Raw genomic sequence first — 19,865 nt, 5'->3', positions numbered from 1 at the left:
TGAAACTATGGTCTGATTTGTTGCGTTTTGTGGTTGGCGCACTCGAAAAGACACAGCCTTAATTGGCGAAGAAGCTTGATAGAAAGGAAAGACTTGGTAGGTTAAAAGGTTGGTTGTTAGAAAAAAGATTGTGTTAGGAGTTAAGGCACGCAATCTCCAATTCTCCATGAAATGGGAGGGACGTCTTGTCGGCCAATTGACATAAAGTAACAGCGCTCCGCTGCCTAATGCAGTATGTACTTCAACTGTGATGCCGCGCGACTGCCTAACACTAGAAGCTTTTCGGACCCCAGCAACCCCAGCCCAGCAGCCCCAGTTGCCACATCTCTCCAAGCTAAGTCTATATTAGCCAATCATAGTTGACCTATGCGGGCCGAGATAGTCAAGGCAGGATCATCATGCAGCATTCTTAATTATGCACAGCCTCAAAACTATACGCAACGACTATACATGTGACAATATGCGACAATATGCAGGTGTACGGAAAAGAAAACATATTGGCGAGATTAGATACTTAATATAGACCCCTTTTTCGCTATTTTCCCCGCGACACGACAGCATATAACCATTTCGTTGGTAGAACTGACTCAGCTGCTCTACGTCTAGCTAAGCATTCCGAGTCACGAATGCCTTCATCGTCTTGGCTTCTTTCATCGAACGCGTGGCACGTCAGCATCTCCTCATCGTACACGCATTGTCCTACGCATTCGATCATCAGATGATTAATATTAATAATTTTATAGTAAAAACGGCCATTTAAACTAGTTAGTTATTGTATATCTCCTACGTGTGGGCAGATCAAAGCCATAGGCCCATAGCAAACATCCCACTTCTATATGCTGACAAAGCGTCGTGGCTTGTCTTTTATAGTCGCCCCTTTTTGATAATATTTAATATCTATACTATTGCAAAATTACAATTTAACAACAATTGAGATTAACTATAACTTCAAGGGCGAGTTTACTGCTTGAAATAGAAACTTAATACTAATATAACTACCGTATTGTACTTGTCGAACTATTCGTTTAACCCCTGCATCACCATCACCCCTATTTTGTATTGTAGGAACTTACGTTTATACACCTATATATAAAGCCATCGAATATTTATGTGAATTTACTATAGTTTTAGGACACAATATTCCAATGCAGTCATCACTATAATTTTCACCAGGCAAACTTGGCAGTACTTTGTTAATTCTATCGCGATAAATAAATACCAAGTTAAGAAACCGCCTTGGTCTTTACGTTTGGCAAACTACACCAACTAAAACAACCAACTCGAAACAAATCAGAGCAAATCAAATCATTAATGCAAAGTATAGGATCAGGGGAAAGTATTTGTTGAAAACGGCCAGATTAGAAATCTCTGGTTCTCTAGTGCATACATACAAAGCAAGACAGCCAACCAGCCAACCAGCCAACCAGCCAACACCCCTGACGGCATATGGTCCCTCTGAACGCGCCCTTTCGGCAGCCTACCGTCTATGAAGGGGTGGAAACAAACGCAAAGCTCAGCTCATCGACGCCGTACGCCCTCAAAATGCCAACGCAAGAGTGTCATGTAATATACACAATGCCAAAATCCTCGTATCCCGCCGTATCTGTCCGCAACCTCGGAAACCTTCCACTTCGAATAAATGTGCAAAAGAGGCATAACTCAGGGATTATACCGCCAATGAGTCAGTAAGGGAAATGTTGAAGCGATGAAGCCTCAGGTGATATCGTTGCATAGCTAGTCCATTCCAAAAATCCAATCGGGCTGCTTTAAAGCCCTACATTATATGGACAAGGACCACATTTTCGTTTCGGTGACCACGTGATGAAAGGGCCACTGATAGTATCTCTCAGGTGATAATATCTTATGAGTGAACAAGTCGAATTCTGTTCACAGATCGGGGTATATCGACGGCTTTTCGGGGAGATGCTGACTCAACCTCGTTCTCGTCTCCCTCATCTTCATCTTCCTCCATGGAAATCGTCTTCTTGCTAGTAGCCATCGACAAATCTGCGTCATCCTCGTCTTCGTCTTCGTCTTCTTCCGGTACATCCTCAGAACCCGCTGCGACAATTGTAAGACTCGAGTTATGCGATGCAGGCTTTCGAAGGGCGGTTCGGAAAGCTGCCGGTAGCTTCGTCTGCACCTTGGCCTTGCTGTAGGTTCTAACTACAGTCTTCGACTTTCGGACTGCCGATGTCTTCTGACTCGAACCCTTCGGGCCCAGAACCGCCTTTGTGTTGACAGAGATTGTCGACACGCTACGCTTAATAGCTGTGGCGGCACCCTTGGCCGCTTTGAGACCGGCAGTAGAGAGATTGCGCTTAGCACCTTGTGCCTTTGCCCCAGTCGCGGTCTTAATCTTGCGCTTCTTCGCTGCGCTGCCCTCCGCTTCTTCTTTCTCGCCAAGTGAGTCTTTGAACTTGCGCTTTCCGCCACTTGCACCCTTCTTACCGGCTGCCGTCTCCTTGGGCGGCTTCGGCTGCTTCACTTCCTTAGGCTTCGGGCCCAAGACTCCTCGACAATTCGGGCTACCGCAGAGACACTTTTGGACGTTCTTAGCAGAAAAAGGGTCAAAGTTGTAGTCGTATGTCAACTCCTCGCCCGTCATGATGGGGCGGTCGCCCGCAAAGAGGGCCATGCGAGGTTGTCCCGAGACAATCCACTTAATCATTCGGCAGTTTGGCGAGCATGAATGATTGACGAAACGAGCGATACTACCAGTCGTTGCATCGATAATCATGTTCTGGTCAAAAGACATCAGATAGTAACACTGAATTTGTCAGTAACTGCACCAGGAGTTTTCATAGTCAAGATCCGTTATTAGTCTTACCTGATTGTCCTGGTACTTTTCATTCATGCGGCGATCGCACTCCTCTTCTGTGATGATCTCACCGGTGTACTCCATGATGATCTGATTGGGCTCAAAGCATCGATTGGCACGAATACCATAGCCTCTATCTGAGGTCTTGATAACCTCAACTCCTACGCGGTACTTTCCTCCTTCCTTGATCCGCTCTTGGAGTCGCGCAAAAGCGCGGTTCTGGCATAAGCCAGTGCCAACATTGCAGTTGGTTTCATCACACTCGTAAAGCATGATTCTGTTCTGGCAACTCTCCCCGCACCCGTCTTCCGGGGTGCATACGCACTTGGATTGATAGTCCTTGAAGTGGGGTGTCTTCTTCCAGTAAGCCGCAGCATCACCAACGAATCGATCTAAGAAAAATGTTAGTTAAAACTCACGTAAAAATGAAATATAAGAAGATTGAAATAACCAAGAAAGTAGAATATAATGCGAAAATACTGAAATGAAATGGATGGGTAAATTGACTTACTCTTCGTTATCTTCTTCCACTCGTCGGGCTTAGGCTGTCCCGGAGGGAGAGGGTTGCAGATGTCAAAAGGCAGCTTAAAATCCCTGCCCTGGATCAATGTGCGCATCCCATTGTATATAGGCATGGGCATAGTCTTGTTTACCTTGCCGCTCGGCATCAGCTCAGGCAATTGTGCTAAGGTCTTCTTCTCTGACGGAGTGAGTCCCTTGTAGATATCTAGTGGGGCCTCCTGGCCAGCGTATAAGCCGCGATCGAGGTATTTCTTAACCCGTCTCTTCTTAACAGCCGGGCCAAGCTCAACAACAGGTTCGGGCTCTGGAGCGGTAACCTCTGGCGTCTCGGATGCGACCTTCGTCTTCTTCCTAGGGGGTTGCGAATCCTCTGGAGAGACGTACTTCCCGTTGGCCCAGGTGGTGTATAGAACAGGCTTCTTATCTATTCCTGCAAATTCGTCTGTGTCCTGCAGACGTCGTAGCTCACGCGACATTTTGCTCAGACCCTTCTCAAAAGTCTTCCTACCCCTCTTTCCTAGAGTAGACAGCTTGCTCGCCAAGGTTTCGGCTTCCACACCCGTTGAACGCGTCGAGATGCGTCTCGGGGGAATCGCATCTTTCAGTGTAGAAATCTTGGATTTGCTCGACTTCATAGATATCGCATCGTCGTCGTTATCCTCCTCGTCTGCAACTGGAATCTCACCGGCAGTCGTGTGGCGTCGCCTTCTGTTAGATACGATGTCGCCTTTGGATCGTCGTTTGCCGTGGATAGCAGTACCAGCTAATTTAGCAAGGTTGTAGATTGGCGCGCTAAGGCGCTGTCGGCGCGAGCGTCCGTTCATAGGAATGTCTAGAGCGCTTTGCGCAGGGGATTCGGCAGGCTGAACAGGGTTCAGGTTGAGAGGCTCGGCAGACGCGACAATAGAGTCGGCTACCTCGGGCGTCGCGTCGACCTCGGTCGAGTCAACGGGTTCGTTAACAAGGCCAATTGCTGTGACATTGTCGTTCTTAGAGATGTCTGAAGCCAAGCTGGCTGTGTCGGCGACAGTAGTCGGGGGCGTAGAGCTAAGAGACGTGGCAGCAGAGAAAGTGTCTGCGGTCGGACCGACGCTAGACTCTGAAGAGAGTGCGCGCGTCGGAGACATGGTTGCAGGTGAATCCATGGTCGAGCGACGCGACAATGGAGTTGGCAATTCAGCCCAGATTATGGTTTGGAAGAGATAATGACGCGTCAAGTATGTGGTTGTTTTGGGAAAAGACCAGTAATAGCGGAAAAAAGAGTTATGTAAGGCAATGTTGTAAAGTTGCAATGTAAAGGTGTTGTGGTGGTATGTATAGGTATGAAGGGTGTGAAGGGTGTGAGAGGTGTGAAGGAAGTAAGGAAGTATGAGTAAAGCGTAAATGTGTACCGTAGTACTCCGTAATACCCAAATGGAATTGGTCAATGAATTGGATCAAGGTTCAGTTTTAGTTTAGTGTTGGGGTGAGAATAGAAAAAGGTAAAGAGTAGTAAAAGGGTAAAGGCCAATTAACTTGGGCCAATGACTGAGCTTATCTGCAGCTTGGGTCGCTTCCCACTTTGGTTATTAAGTACTCGAGTACCTAAGTATGCAGGTATGTAGGTATCAGCTGTGTAGGTATGTAGGTATGCAAGACCGGTCGCGTTTTGCAGCACGATCAAGGAAAATACCAAACGTGGTTCTTGAAGATGCCTATATATGTTAGAATGTGAGGCCCAGGGGTGCATGGATAAAATAGCAAGCTGTAAATGGGACTAGGTTATTACTTACTTTGTCTGTGCTAGTAAGTTCCTGTTCGCGTGTTTCGTGATGGTGTTTCCGATTCCCTTCCTCTTTTTTTTTCCCCTGAGGAACGAAGATCCGAAGGATTGTAAGTTCCAAGAGAATGCTGTCCTATTCTCTAGGAGATGGGAGTCAGTCTCGGAAAACTTAAAAGTTGGTGGCTGGGTTAAAGAAACGAGTGTTCACGAAGCGAAGTTGGTGAATGATTGAAGTTGTAAAGTGGAAGATTTGGGTTGTTGTGGTAAGAAGGTTGGAGATGAAAGAAAGGGAGAGAGGGGGGGAAATGGGAAAATGAACACTGTGGTTGAGATGGACACTAGTAACCTAATAGTTGTGGTTTGCAGTTGCGGTAGTACTTACGTATGCAATGGAGATGGATGTATTATCAAAAAAGTTGAGAAGGCAAGGTAAGGTAAGGAGGTAGTCAGGTACCAAGTATTGTTGCCTCAACTGTTTTAACAAATGGCGATGCAGTGGTGCAGATGGGCAGAGGGGGAAAAAAGGTGATGCGGTTATGGAGTACGGTGTGCGTGTGTATGTATGTGTGTGTGAAGAGGTGAAGAGGATGAAAAAAAAAGAGAGGGAAGAAAAAGTAGATGGATTAAGTGCAAGATGAGAATTGGACCTAAATTGGGAAAATCGGGGAGGGAAGAGACGGAGAGACTGAACGTGGCACTGGCGTTCAAAGGTAAATTACTACATATATAACAAAAAATGGCTGGGGGGGGGTTAAAAGTTAATGTCGATAGCTCAACAAGGTATTTACCTAAGGGTATTTAGTATTTTTTAAAGGTATCAGGTAGGTATCAATTATTATCCGTTGCCTTTTGCGCAAGATAACGTGTCCATGTCAATGCCAATGCCAACATTTAATATTTCCATACTACCTATTCCTATTTACCTAAAGGGAGGTTATGTTGTTATATGTACCCCCAGCGCCAGTCACATCCTTCGGATTACATAGTCCGACATATCCGTTGGCCTCATCCGGCTTTCTCTGTGACTTCATTATGCCATCTAGATACCCCTTGCTGCGGCTGACTGACCGACTAACCACTTGCCCGCCCGTAGTCTCACCACCGCTAGCTTCAAACCACAAGCCAACTTACTATTATCATCCTCGTAACTATCCATGACCTTTCAGAAACTTAATCTGTAGGCTCCTCCCCTCTCGAAAAAGGGGATAGCGACGACGAGCACGTCAATTTTAACAGCATTGCTCTTGAAGTCGTCTCTACAGCAACTCGGTTGACGTAACTATGTGTCATGATAAGGGCTAGGAGAAATAATCAATAATCGCTATGTCGAGTAGGCAATCTGATCTCTACGTTACGATGGACGACTCCTCGAAATTTGGATAATCTTCATCGGTCACCATCTCAGGTCACCGGGGGAGCGGGGAGCGGAGGATACGAGTGACGCCTCTCGATAAGATGCGGGTATGTCACTCGAAGGCAGTGCTCAACCTCGCGCAGCTACACATTTGCTCAGCATCCCAAGAAATCCATCACAGACCATATTTTTACGTTAGCCGTCGAAACCGAGAGGATACACTAGTCGTGGCGAGTACTGACCGAGTGTCATCCTAGAGAGACCCCTTGCGCTGATTTAGTTAGTTGAGGGTGTAGATCCCGGACGTGTCTAGTATCATGCCGCTCCCCCGATCTTTAACCTCAACAAAGCCACCGTTAGGGGTTAGGGGCAACAATAGCCTAACAATACCGCTAACGAACTCCTTTGGCCCCATTACGAATATCTAGAATATGTTGTTTGGCCGTATGATGCTTAAGGTGCTTAAGATGCATTCCCGTAATCTCCTCTCTCCTCTCGTATATCCCGACCTCTCCGCTCCACCGGATACATCTATTCCTACGATCGCTGAATATACGAACAAGTAATCGAAAGCATACAGCCGTACTTCAACGTGTTTGGATGTCACATGATTGATTCCTTCTTGAACCTCTCTCCCTTCGTCTCTCTATATATGTCCATAGGTTGGCCACACTACGTGGAACCTATATCATGATACGAACACTTCTAAATATCATATCAAGGGTCAATGTGAAGCAATAGCATGGTATGCTATTACAGAGCCATCTAGCAAATTATTCTACTGGTATTCTCCTTTGGCCAGATAATCGCCGTGGCACTGCGCCTAGATAGACTAGAAGATACTAATTAGTAGTGCGACAGAGGATTAAAAATGGTCTCTAGATGGATTATCATGATATTTACGCAGGACGCTGGGTCCTCGGACTTATGCTTTTACGATATGACTCATTTATAAAAAAAATCGGGAATATCGTGTGTGTGAAAAGTCGGTTTGCCTAGGCATCAACTTTGCATCAAATAGAAATCTTATAGATAGCGGGGTAGGGAGGTTGACTGGCTAATTGACTTGGTGGTAGAGGGTTCGAATAGGTTCCTTAATTATCACATGTACTTTTCTCATTAGAATAGTAGCTGTTTGACCTCCAATGACAACGAGTCTCGATGTTGCATATTCCTAGGACATTCTTCCCGGGGCGACTTGTCCCTGCGTGGCGGAGTGCCCGTCACCGTGGACTACGTTTGTGCCCACTCCAACACCGTGGTGCGTAGGGGGGTAGGGGGGTAGGGGGTGTATTGCCCCATCACGACGGTGCAAGCCCTACCGCTGTAGCAGATAAAAGTTGTTTTATGTGCTTAGCGGAAGGTTGGCCGTATGTGACTCGATGTCTGTGATGATGTCTGTGATCTGAATCATAGCACGGTGCCGGGCCGGTCTGCATGTAGAGTTGGTCGTCATATGTCAGCAGGTATCACCAAAGCGATTAGAAATTAGGCCGTCGGAAATGCTGAAAGGCCACATTAATTCAAAATCCTTTCAGCCCATATGCCATCTAAGATACTAAAAAACTCGGGTTCTCTTAACCCCTGATTCCAGCCCAGACCGATGCCGAACAATTCACCACAAGTGACGATGCTCCGTTGCTGGGGGCATTGTGACGCCAGAAGTGGCCCACGTAGATAAGACATAAGGATAAGTGTAGCCACCTACGATTCTTGTCCTTCTAGAGATTTTTTTTTCTCGTATTGATATAAGCCCTCTTTTGTTAGTTCCAGCAATTGACCATCTGTACGCAGTTCCTGTTGGCATACTCCCACACAAGCCATGGGACCTGACAGTCAACAGCATCTAAAGGAAGCCCACCAGTCTACACGACTGATAAACAAACATAGCAGTTCCCGAAATCACCTATCGTAACGCTCGAAATAGTAGAGGTGGAAAGTATCACCAATAATTATCGTACCGTTATTCCATAGGTACATCCTCCGTTTACGCCTACAGAGGTGACTAGGTCTTAACAGTCAAGCCAATCTTGGGACCAATCATCATCTCCAAACAGACGACAAGCCAGTTTCAGCCCTAACCTTTCCCGTGAAGTAATGAATACCTATTCAACAATCTGAAATATTCCAATAGAATAGGTACCCCAGGCCGATAGCAGAGGTCTACCTACATGCCACGTAAGCTTTTCGCACGTCAATATCCGACCGTCCTCTCTCTAAGCGAACGGATATCGATGGTCCAGAAACCACCAGCTAGACTTAACCCTATCCAAGATATAAGCCTTACGAAAACACGGTCTTTCTCCTAAGCCTACCTATCTCAAAGTTCCATCACGGCCGTTACAGAGTTCGAGAGCTATGACATAATAAACTCCATTCCCTATCCCAAGCACCCAATACGTAAGGCGGCGAATACGCATCAAGCCGGTCCCTAAAACCCCAAGGTTACCAATTCAATCCGTGATGCCAGGGGGGAGGGTACCTAGGGTCAAAGAAGCCTACTTCTGCGGCGTCGGCGATATCGCAGGGGAAGTTCTTGGCCCTTCGCATCCAACCGACCCGCTAAGCAACATCTCTACTCTACTCTACTCTACTATACTTTACCAACAGTCCCAGCGTGCTGCCAAAATTTTCAATATAATATATGCCTGCCTATCTTCCAAAAAGGGGGTCTTACCTACCACCAAATACTTATACGTAGTCCTCTCCTCTAATCCACCCGATTCCACAATTAAACGCGTTTCTTACGACGACTAACTACTAGGATCGCTTAGGAATGGAGAAGGGATGAATGGATGGGGGTATTGTACAGTGGCAATACGGTGCGGCGCTTAAAGCGCCCTGGAGCCAGTGTACTGCAGCACGGGGATAACAACAGTATACGCCAATGCCAAAAGGTTAAGTACCCCTTTTACGACACGACTGGGGAAAATGTACTCGAAATTTTCGTTGACACCTCAGGCGATATCCGAGGGGACTGTGATAAGCGGGACGATATTTGCGCTAAGGGCGGGTGAGAACGTCTTGTCTTTAGGCGTGTGTCATGGCTACCTACCTACCTACGATAGCATGGATGGATACCTCATATTTAACTGGGGTTATACCTTGAACCGCACACATTATAGGGCACGCGTAAAAGCAGGGTTAAGGTATATACAAAGTTGCATAACCGTTATTGTTCTGTAGATATCAATTAAGCATGAAAACTAACGCGATTATCTGTGAAGAAACAACGCGTCTAGACAGTTACGTACAATGCCCTCATGTTACGAGACAAATCAAAGTCACCCCCCGTCCTCTTGCCGGCTCCGAAACCATGCTGACCGCGCCCACCAGTGTGATATGTACTGTTGACTGAGAGAAAAGAGACCGGAAACACCGGGGAGAATACTCCCATCCATGCAATTTAGGGAATCTGACGCGAGTCTATCGTAATAGAATATTGTTACAGTGTTATGCGCATGCTGTATGTTGTACTCGTAAAGGCGTAAAAGACATCTCTGATATCCGGAGCTGGTGAGTTAAATGTTCGTAGTACCATTAGTCATCTCCATAGCTTCGCCATCGTCGGCTGCTGCTTCACCATCGTCGGCTGCCGCTTCATTATCTTCGGCTGCCGCCTCATTATCAATGGGGCCACCACCATCCGAAAATTCAGAAGCGCTTCCGCCGTTTTTGGCCTGATTCTCCATGGCGAACAGGCGAGCAGCCCTTCCCTCCTTTTTGCGAGGTTGGGGAGCTAGACCACAGAAGTTAGTCGGCGATATTGGCATTATTTACATGTGACTACTGGGGAGTACTTACCTCGACCATTCTCCTGGACATAGAATCGCCGGAGTAGTGAGACGGCCTCGTCACGAAGATAACCACCTTCGACCGGATAGCCAGGCTCCACATTGCCGCCGTCGCCGTCATCCTCATCTCTCGGGATAGGAGTAGCTTTGCCTTGGTAAATACGACTGACATCTTGAGGACCATATCCGTTTTGATAGGGACGGTCTGTTGGTTTCGGAACGGGCTTGGAGTTTTGGTGGATTTTGAAAACGCCTCCGGTCCCACCAAATTTATCGTTAACAGCACCAAAATATACCTTCTTGATACCTAGTTGGCGAAGAAGGGAGGCACACATGACGCAGGGTTCAACCGTAACGTACAGAACACACTCGGTTATGATGCTGCGACTAATCGCCGGAGCAGGATGGAGCTTCTGGCCATAAGGATAGATATGACTGTCTGTCGGATCTACATCCTCCCAGCTAGGATCATCCAGAGCTGGGCTGGTGCCAACTCCTTTGACATCTTCAGGTTCTTTCCGGGAAAGTAGGGCAGACAAGGCCATAAATTCAGCATGACGAGTCCCATTGCGAGTAACGTTTGTCGCATTCATTCCTTTGGCAATAACTTTCCCATTGTGGACCAAGACACAGCCTACTGGCGTCTCATTAGTATTTAGAGCTAGATTACCCTAATATTTTTGTTAGCTAGTCGGTAGAGATGAGGACAACATCAGATGCTAAACGAAAAGGAGCCTTTACCATAGCAAGTGCCTCTTGCATAAAGTGGAGATGGTACGCCCGTTCGACTCGTTCCTCTTCTGTCTTGGGCTCGATTAGTCCAGGTAGATTAGGAACTGGAGGCGAAGGAGATTTCGGGGCAGCGGCCTTATCGGTGGGAGGTGAGGCAGCCATGATCGGAGCGGCGGAGGCATTAGGAGTGGCCGCTGCAGAAGCATGTTCCGGCTCAGGGGGCTGTCTACTACTGGAAATATCATCAAGGGTAAGACAATTAATACCAGACGCGACTTCTTCGACTTGGGTATTCTGGGGAGTATTATCCTCTATTACAGACGTGTTAGGAGAAACCAGGGTTGTGGTGACGTGCTGGCTGCGGGTACCCGTTTTCTGGACTTGAACCCGGCCCTCTGCAAGGAGGGGCTTTGGGGCAGGCGGCTGAGCTTGGGACACGGTGGACGACATATTGTTGTGAAGGGGAGCATTCTCTCTTCTATTGTCGACAAGGGGACTAGGAGATGGAAGGCCACGGTTTTGGCCGCCTATTTTAGCACCGAGTGGCTTTTGACTATCGGGTTGATGAGAGTTGACTTTAGTGTCACCTTGATTCGCAACAGGAGTAACACCGACCTGTCCAAGAGGCGACGCGCGGTTTTGGCTAGATGTAGGCTTGTTGGCGATGATGTTGTTTGGTTGGGTAGTGGCAGAAGCATTAGGAGCATTAGGAGCATTAGGAGCATTGGAAGCATTAGGACCAACAGATTTGGGACCAGAACCTTTATGGCCGCCTCGCCTTTGGCCACGTTTCTTAGACTGCGCCATGGTGTCGTTGTCGTCTTGGGATGAAGAATCCAACCCTTGTTCGAGATCTATGAAGGAAGAATTTTGATGTGGTTGAGAAGTCTGGGGGTGGGGGTGGAGATGGAGAGAAGGTGAACATAAAGAGGAATTTGGGATTTTTTGCTCTGTTGAAAAGTTTGAGTTTAGTGAATCTGAGCGTGTTGAAGGTGGTGGATTTGGATTTGTTGATGATTGTTGCTGCGTTGTTCGGCCTGAGTCAGGTGTCGATTTGAAGGGAAAGAAGCGGGCGTAGAGTTGGATGAAAGACGCAAACAGCGCCTGCCAGGTCTGCCAGAGGCTCGCGGCGTAACCTAAGATCTTGTGTCCCGCCATTGTTTCCTCCTTCCCGTGCTTTCCTTATAATACTTTTTATTCCTAAACTTAAATCGAATCGATAAAAAATAGCGGCAATTACTACAACTTCCTAACCCAAATAAAATATATAAAAGGTCCGTGATGCCGTCAAACCTCAAACCACCAGCCGAATGCCGAATGAGATAAGCAGCTAATCATGAGACGAAGCAATGCCGACCACCAATGAATGGTAAATGGTAAAGCAAGACCTGCATAAGCCTCCTTGTCCCGTGTAAGTCAATCAAGGAGGTAACAACTCTTTTGCTGAGTTGGTGAGTTGGTGAGAGCGAGCGATATTAGTACCCACAAAGGATCCTAAACGAGCGTGCATCTATGAATATGAAATCGCTATATCCCCTATATCTCTTCCTTATCAGGATATCTCCATGCCGTTAGAGGATAGGACGAGGTAGCGCGTCCATGAGAAAACCCGTGAGCTATGATGCAGGTGAGTAATCATGACTGAGCTGAAGTTAGTAGGTGAAAAAAAAAAAGGCTATTTTATATAATCACGACAAGGCGAGATGTCGCAGCGGCGCGGCTGAGAATTTTCTGCCGCTTGGGATAAAGTATAAAGTACCTAAGCTAATTGCCTAACTCGCACTAGTTCATTACTTACTAAGGACTAGATAGGTAGGGTCTAGACCTTACCATAGAAGGTAAAAGTATGGTAACTTTAGTCCGAGCGGGAAGGTCCCGCAACACCACTACGTAAGTTAATGAAGATTAGGTAATTCACAGGTACCTCGAATACCTAATGATCGTACTTTTACGAAGTCACTTTTTACTCCAAGTTATCTTACTATCTTAACTACCTGGTTCTAGTATATTGATCTCCTCTATAGTTATAAGTATGTATAGTTAAAAAAAAGTTTAGGAGTGTATCAATACAATACGCATTGAACATTAACTAAGGTAAAATAACAAACGGTATTAAGTCGTAAGTTATTATAAACGGATTGATATTTTCTAAACCATATCTTTACTCGGCCGTTGCTATTACCTATCAAATATCCCAGACCTCAACGAGAAATTATGAAACAGCAACTTTCACACGGCCCAGCAACACAATTCATATCACAAGGTCATTAAAAGCCGACAGTATTCATAAAAAGTGGTTAAGTGTCGTATTGGTCTACGTAGGCACGGAATACATCACCTCCCATAGATCGTCAGTTGGACCGACTCTCAACCATCTTCCTTCCCTTAACTAGGTACATAACATGTACGGAGCTGGAAGCCCACTCTGAATTCACCACCGTCTGTTTTTAACCTGGGGTATCATATATGAATTTTTTTTTCCCTGGAAAGAGCGACCAAGCGCCAACCACAACAATATTTAGTAGAAATGATTTATATGGCAAAAAATATCATCATTAAACAAGACTTATCATGCGCTGCATGAGATAGCCCGGGGCCGTAGTCTTCTGCATGAGATAGCCCGGGGCCGTAGTCTTTCTGATGAGTGCAAGGAGAAGTTACTTTTGAGGTTGTTGCGCACCCTGGATATGTATCTTGACTTGACGGTGTCCGTACCAATGGCGCGTCGCCTCGGAAAGGGAAGAACTTGTGTGGCTAGATCTAGCATGCCTATACTATGTTGCCCAAACATAGTGTAGACGACAGCAACAGATAAAGACCCCACGAAGATTCCGGTGGTTTGAACTTCTCCAGCTTTATTGCCAAGGAGTGACCACTGATGAAGCACGCTCAAAGATGCATATGCGAATACTAGTAGGCATCCCGCCACTGCATTCGCAATCGTCTTGGACCAACTCTGCATGTCCGGCCTGGTTTGTGACTGTGACATGTTTAGAGATGCTGAAAGGAGCTGCCTCCTTTCTGCATGGCTCTGTTCGTTGTCACCCAACGAGAGCACTGTCTGGCTCGTCTTAGACAAGGAAGCGGATGGAACAGCTGTATCATAGACACCACTATTCTCGGCAGCATCCAAGGTTGCGATATTCTGGGAAGCTGGGTTGCCAATGCTAGACGAAGGATGTGTGGGTGTATCCCGGGAGATTGGATCTGGCCGTGCGACAGAAGACCACGAAGAAAGTATATTTTGAGACAGAGAAAATCTTGTGACTGTATCCGCCGTGCGGCGCTCGGAGAGAGAAGAAATCGATTCTTCGGTGTTGAGGGTTGTCGCGTTCTGCAAACATCTTAGCCTTGGGCCATGATTGGATATATAGTAGGGATGACTTACGTTCTGTGGAAGTTTGCTAGACTCGCGACGTGACTGGCTTGTCGAAGACGATTCTTTCATGGCATCGGGCGCTGCTGAGTTCATAGACGTGGTACACCGAGTACCACTACTACTCGTCAGCATAGCAACCGAGTCTTGCCGACTGTGACATTCTGCAAGGTTCTGACTGGCTTTCCTTAGAGCGGTGGAAGATGAAGATAATCCAAGCTGAGATTCGTGTAGTCGAGAGGATGGTACGCCTACTCCAGTTGGCGATGGCGATGGCGAGGTCCACGGTTGCGGCCGTGGTTCGCCTGCCCTTACTGGTGTTAATGGGCTTGGTAGACCTGGCGAAACTGGAACGCGCGACCCGGGCACTTGGCTAATCTGGCCGCTGTCACCCTGTGCTACAATAAGGGATTGGATCGGAGCGTTGGATGTTTCCTCGTGGTATGATGTATCTAGGCCGGTTGGTAGTGATGCCTGTTCTTGTGAGACGAGCAGTGCTTGGTGATCTGCATTTATAGATACGCCTAGTTGAGTATCCCGATCTCGGTCTTGGTCCTGGTCTATATCAAATAGTTGTCGGTTTTCTAGGTATCTTGAGCTCTCAGGTGGTGGCAACGCTGCAACTTCCTTACTTAGGCTTGGGTCATCATCTAGACAAACCGAAGAACCTGGTGAGTATAGGTTGAAGTCGGCGTAGTTGTTGCCAGCCTCGCCACCTGGGTTTAGATAAGGTGGTAGTACTGCCTGGGAATCTTCTGTTAGGCCAACTGCCGCATTCTCGAGGCCTGCCGTTTGAGCCGGAGTAATTGGTTGAGATGGTGACGAGTATGAGTTGGATGATGATGTTGGTGTAAGGTGGCCCGCAGGGTCAAAGAAGAAGTCGTAGCCGTACGGAATGGCCTCGATTGGCTCCTCGTCGTACTGAACGAACTGATCCCAGTCCATAATGGGATCAACTAGCGACTCCGACATGCCAGAGTCAAAAGATGAACTAGATACTTGTGTAATGTCGAATGATGGCATGTATAAAGGTTGCTCTGAAGATTCTAATGTTGTTTGTGGTGGAGGTGCCGATGCTGGGACGGACTGTGCAGCGGTCTTCTTCGTCTTCTTGGCTGTTCTGGCCGCAGAAGAACCGGACGACCGCTTGTGACTCGGGTCACAACGCACCTTCTTTCTCCGACAAGAATCGCAAGCCTTGATGATACGCATTAGGTGGGCGTGGTCACGCTGCTCTTTTGTTTTGCAGCCACGGGAAGCCGAATTGGTGACGTCCTTTCCGTCCTTAGTTAAAATCTTCATACCAGGAAGATGTGAGAAATCATTGGATAGAGCCGTCTTCTTGGGAGACGGCTTTTGGGCCCTGTGTTCGCTAGACGAAGAAATATTGCTAGCTTGGGTCCATTGGCTCTCGGACATAACAGGAGATGTGAAGTTGGAGACGTAGCCGGTATCAGCCAAGGCTATACTTGGCGATTCAGTGGCAGAGCCAAGGGCAGGGTAGACCATGAAGAATTTGAAGCATTCGCCGGTTGCTATGCTGTGCTCGAAGAATTCCATAGAGACGGTAGCACGCTTATCAAGGATGGAAGCATCCCCGGGGACATAAGCGTCGATCATCTCGTTCAACTGCTTGGACCCCATGGGAGGGAAAAACTGTAAAGGGGCACCATTGGCAGGCTGATGGACAGAGAAACCCATAAGGGAAGTGGAAGAGTTGGTACCGGACACGTACGACATGGTATTGGCTACGTGATTAGCGATGCCGAGGGAATGGATACGATGCAGGTTGGTCAGATTGGCGACTTGGCGATTTGGTGGCTTCGAGTAAACGTGGGTTTACGCGTAAGCACCAAGTTCCGTCGTAAAAGGTAATAAGCAACGCCAACTCCGATGCGGGTTGGCTAATATAGCTTATAGTATGGTGGTGGGAGTGGAAACCTGCTTTTTGAACCTAGGCACCTAGGTCGACGATGTCTAGCTCAAAGAGTCAGGGGTAAAGAGTGTAAGTCTTCGAAAATATCGAAGTAAAAGGTTGACAATGGTCAAATGGTAGGTTTGAGACCTAGGTAGAGTTTACTACTAAAGTCAGATGGGTGAAGAGATGGGAAAAGAAAAGAAGAAGGAATTTCGAATCTCGGGAGGGAGTCACAGGATGATATTTCACTTCTGACAAGTCCCAAAGCTTCCGTTATACTTATGTACAAATACAATTAGTGCGTGCAAAGCCTCAATTCATCACCAGCAAAAGAATGGCGGAGCAAGGTTTTGAGACCCACCACGGCGAAGAAGTAGATCGACCGTTTAACCAATCACCTTTGTTTTTTAGTGGGCACGAGTCTTCTAACCCTCAAGTACTCCGTTCCGTAATCTGTTAGTGTTTAGCTGGGATAGATACCTAAATGCTAACAGTGTCAGATACCTGTCCCATCTCAGCTGGGGAAGTATGCGTGGGAGCCTGAGGCATCCATCGGCAAGACCAAACAGGTGGGTTGACTCATTCGAGAATTGGCCAATTACCAATTATCTAACCCACCCCTCCTAAATTAAGACGAGCTCTTCTTCATTTTATTAGAGGTATTTCAATGCGAGAGTATCTAAGGTATGCCATTACACAGTACAATTATTACAATTATTATTATTATTATTATTATTACAATTATTATTACAATTACGACCTTGGCAGTCTTGAAACCCGATTGACCCATTCTCGGTGCCTTTTTTTTTTTTTTTTTTTTTCTATTCGTTTATTTATTTATTCATTTCAGTGGCTTCCCCGTCATTAACCCCACCAGATCTGCCAGAAGATCTAGTGGAGGCCGGGAGGCTAACGTTGCACGGAACACCTGCTTCATCCCCGAGAATACATGGCACCGGCCGTAAGTGTGAATAGGTATTTGACCTATACCAACCAGTTACATGTACTTTACAACTACATGGGGTTAAGCACCTGTCATATTTGCCGAGTAGATGCTCGCATATAATACGTACGTAACTATAGTATGACTCGACTCGATCGAAGTAAGACTCAGATACGCATACTAAATAACTATAACATGTGAATCATGCATAGGATGACGCCGCTAAAATATGTGTCCTCCTATCATGTGTTAGTACATGTCTGCACCCTTATACTATCTATACTATAAATCTAGTACTCGAACGCGTATATGGATGCGTGTACGAAATCGAGGTACGTAGGCGACTAAAAATGTGAGTAATAGTTCACTACTTTACGAGAGCTGGTATGCGCACCCCTACTGAAAACTGTCAGTGTATTCTGTTAGTGTATTGTTATAGCTCGTGTATATATATTATATATAACCACGTAGGCTCGAGGGCGTCAACTCGTAAATATCTCCCAAGATCGAATATTCAAAATGCCAACCATTTAACACCACATGCCTACAAGTCGTGCGTGAGTGTATCCATACCGACGCCTAGGAAATGAAAAGGGTATCAATGCCAAGTATGCAAAATAGTGTTGTTCGCCCATACTCCGTAAGAAGCAGTTGTGAGTATTTCCTCTAACGATATAATGCGAATCATCCTTCGCAACTTGTAGTAGTAACAGTTGGTTATGCTGTCATCAAGTCATCAAGGTATTAAAATGACGTATTATAAAACCCTCGTCGCAGGGAAACTGGCCCCTACGATGCTGGCGGCGGCGATCTCGATAGATGGGCTACGGCCGTGTTAGAATTGCTACTAGCAGCTTAGGATATTTATTTACTTACCTCGTTAAAACCCCGAGATCGAGCTCGGTCTTTCAATGACCATGTCGCCAAGAATCCAATCAAGACCAGTATCAGAGACCACCAACTAAATGCGTTTGTGTTAATTGCGCGAGATGGTAATGGACCTGGTTCAGTAAAATGACTACTTTCTCGAATAATAGTGGCTAATAAGGGTACGATGATTGAGAGGAGATGGCCGATGGGCAACTTGGCAAAAGATAGTAAGTGTATGGGGCACTGGCGAGGTGATTTGCACCCAGTGTAGTATTTCCGAGCAGGGCGGAGGGGTTTTCGTGGGGAATCACTGCAGTCAGTGAGGGGAGTGGAGGAATCACTACTGGTTTCCCACTTAGCATTGTGGTAATACGGGCGTTCGTGCGGGTTGCTGGCACCGAAATACGATCCATATCCATTGTTCGAGGCCCCCCCACCACTCCATGGCTGGTTTCCTTCCGGCTGGAAGGTCCAAGAATAACCGGCTTCAGACTCGCTAGATTGGGTCAGGGCCACCGCCGACCCTGCGACCGATTCATCTCTTGTGGAACCGTAGTACCATCTCTGGCAAGAACCTAAGCAGCTCTCTCTGGTACATCGGAATGGAGATAGAGGGGATTCTAAGTCGTCAGGAGCTCGAGCTCTAGCGCGACAACGTGTGCACACGAGCCAGAAGCGTGGATTGACATCGTGAAAGGGATGATGTCTTGTTCTAAAATGGTTAGATAGCTCCCAGAGCGGTCCCGTCCAGTGACAGGTTTCTGAGGAAGTGTTCGATGCAGTATCTATTGAACCCTTATATTCGCATTGCCAGCGATTTGGGTATATCTCCATCTGGCTGCCAATCTCGAGGAGTTCGAGATGTATATGCCCGTTAGGTGATTGCGCACCCATATCGTTACCTGGGTGGTATGTTTGTCCCGGGGCTTGGAGCATCGCGCTGTCTAGATGTACCGAGGCGGCATCGAATCCGCTCACAATCTGCTGTACATCTGAGCGGACAGCCCCATGATTTCCGATTGAGGATTGTAGGTCAATCGAGTCGTTCGGTATGAAGTCTTGCTCTGACGACACCATCGCAGCCCCACCAGCACCAAACGTATTCCAATTTCGTTCTATCGGCGTGAGCGACAGAATATCGTTTCGACCATGCGACCTGCCATGACTTGGGGGTCGCGAAAGTAAGGTGTTTTGATAACCTTCTTCTAGAAGACGGAAATCATGGCAATCACACTACGGGTATTTGTTAGTATAATTGCATTGATGCGATGTAGTTAATGGCTGTACCGTTGTTTTCTTAGCCCGGTGATGCGGGCAAGTAAGCCCAAGCCTCCGCTTGAGTGCAGTATTCAACCTAGTACGTGCCTCCAGCGGTCCTTTCCTCCTACCTCGCTGACGTCTGGATCGATCTGTATCCTGCGTCGTTGCATCTTGGGTGGAAGGCGTGCCAGGCTCATCTGTTGGCGAATGAATAGTACTACCAATAGACGGAGCTGCCTGGGGAGGTAGTAAGTTCTGTTGCGAGACAACATGAGTTTGCAGGCGCATGCGTTCATGCGTCTGCCGAATATCATTATAGATCCTCTGGTTCTCGGGGGTTGGTTCGACAATAATTCTAGAACCATGACGCGAGTCATAGCCTCTGGGGATTTGATTAGGCGAAGTCATAGTCATAGTCTGGTTGGCACTAAGTGCGTGCCGAGTACCTAGTTACAGAGTAGCAGACAGCCTTGTGATGGGTGGTGAGGCCTGCCAGTACATTTACTTGGTAAG

General features: G+C 47.0%; 4 protein-coding genes across 4 annotated transcripts; all 4 read right to left on the bottom strand.

Annotated features, from left to right (window-relative positions):
• Nucleotides 1-1,775: 1,775 nt before the first annotated feature.
• F5Y00DRAFT_93866 (SET domain-containing protein) lies at nt 1,776-4,900 on the bottom strand. The gene is made up of 3 exons (XM_048014353.1): nt 3,333-4,900; nt 2,831-3,213; nt 1,776-2,770 (listed from the first exon to the last, which is right to left on the bottom strand). The coding sequence occupies exons 1-3, from the start codon at nt 4,486-4,488 to the stop codon at nt 1,862-1,864; spliced, it is 2,448 nt and encodes an 815-aa protein (XP_047864099.1). The 5' UTR covers nt 4,489-4,900; the 3' UTR covers nt 1,776-1,861.
• Nucleotides 4,901-9,634: 4,734 nt separating this feature from the next.
• On the bottom strand, nt 9,635-12,695 carry F5Y00DRAFT_239275 (cytidine deaminase-like protein). Its single transcript, XM_048008052.1, has 3 exons — nt 10,995-12,695; nt 10,264-10,924; nt 9,635-10,198 (listed from the first exon to the last, which is right to left on the bottom strand). Exons 1-3 carry the CDS (start codon nt 12,141-12,143, stop codon nt 9,981-9,983), a joined length of 2,028 nt encoding a protein of 675 aa, XP_047864098.1. The 5' UTR covers nt 12,144-12,695; the 3' UTR covers nt 9,635-9,980.
• A 306-nt stretch (nt 12,696-13,001) lies between these two features.
• On the bottom strand, nt 13,002-16,546 carry F5Y00DRAFT_239273 (uncharacterized protein). The gene is made up of 3 exons (XM_048008051.1): nt 14,374-16,546; nt 13,604-14,319; nt 13,002-13,573 (listed from the first exon to the last, which is right to left on the bottom strand). Exons 1-3 carry the CDS (start codon nt 16,099-16,101, stop codon nt 13,555-13,557), a joined length of 2,463 nt encoding a protein of 820 aa, XP_047864097.1. The 5' UTR covers nt 16,102-16,546; the 3' UTR covers nt 13,002-13,554.
• A 1,404-nt stretch (nt 16,547-17,950) lies between these two features.
• Nucleotides 17,951-19,760, bottom strand: F5Y00DRAFT_253533 (uncharacterized protein; the record flags this gene model as incomplete). The annotated part of the gene is made up of 3 exons (XM_048010062.1): nt 17,951-18,046; nt 18,099-19,325; nt 19,380-19,760. 3 exons carry the CDS (start codon nt 19,758-19,760, stop codon nt 17,951-17,953), a joined length of 1,704 nt encoding a protein of 567 aa, XP_047864096.1.
• Between the last annotated feature and the right edge of the window lie 105 nt (nt 19,761-19,865).

Source organism: Daldinia vernicosa, assembly GCF_022497035.1.
Source record: "Daldinia vernicosa strain CBS 139.73 unplaced genomic scaffold F5Y00scaffold_28, whole genome shotgun sequence".
In the NCBI taxonomy this organism is placed as follows: domain Eukaryota; kingdom Fungi; phylum Ascomycota; class Sordariomycetes; order Xylariales; family Hypoxylaceae; genus Daldinia; species Daldinia vernicosa.
Note: the sequence above shows the minus strand (reverse complement) of the source record. Positions and strands in the feature narration are given on the sequence as shown.

Excerpts from the sequence above, each read along its gene's own strand:
- F5Y00DRAFT_239273 (XM_048008051.1), bottom strand. The coding sequence starts at position 16,101 with ATGTCGTACGTGTCCGGTACCAACTCTTCCACTTCCCTTATGGGTTTC. Across the intron at positions 14,320-14,373 it reads CTAGCAAACTTCCACAGAAC|AACGCGACAACCCTCAACAC; the intron begins GTAAGTCATCCC and ends AGATGTTTGCAG.
- F5Y00DRAFT_93866 (XM_048014353.1), bottom strand. The coding sequence starts at position 4,488 with ATGGATTCACCTGCAACCATGTCTCCGACGCGCGCACTCTCTTCAGAG. Across the intron at positions 3,214-3,332 it reads GTGGAAGAAGATAACGAAGA|ATCGATTCGTTGGTGATGCT; the intron begins GTAAGTCAATTT and ends CATTTTTCTTAG. Across the intron at positions 2,771-2,830 it reads AAAAGTACCAGGACAATCAG|TGTTACTATCTGATGTCTTT; the intron begins GTAAGACTAATA and ends TGACAAATTCAG.
- F5Y00DRAFT_239275 (XM_048008052.1), bottom strand. The coding sequence starts at position 12,143 with ATGGCGGGACACAAGATCTTAGGTTACGCCGCGAGCCTCTGGCAGACC. Across the intron at positions 10,925-10,994 it reads TGCAAGAGGCACTTGCTATG|GGTAATCTAGCTCTAAATAC; the intron begins GTAAAGGCTCCT and ends CAAAAATATTAG. Across the intron at positions 10,199-10,263 it reads TGTCCAGGAGAATGGTCGAG|CTCCCCAACCTCGCAAAAAG; the intron begins GTAAGTACTCCC and ends TCTGTGGTCTAG.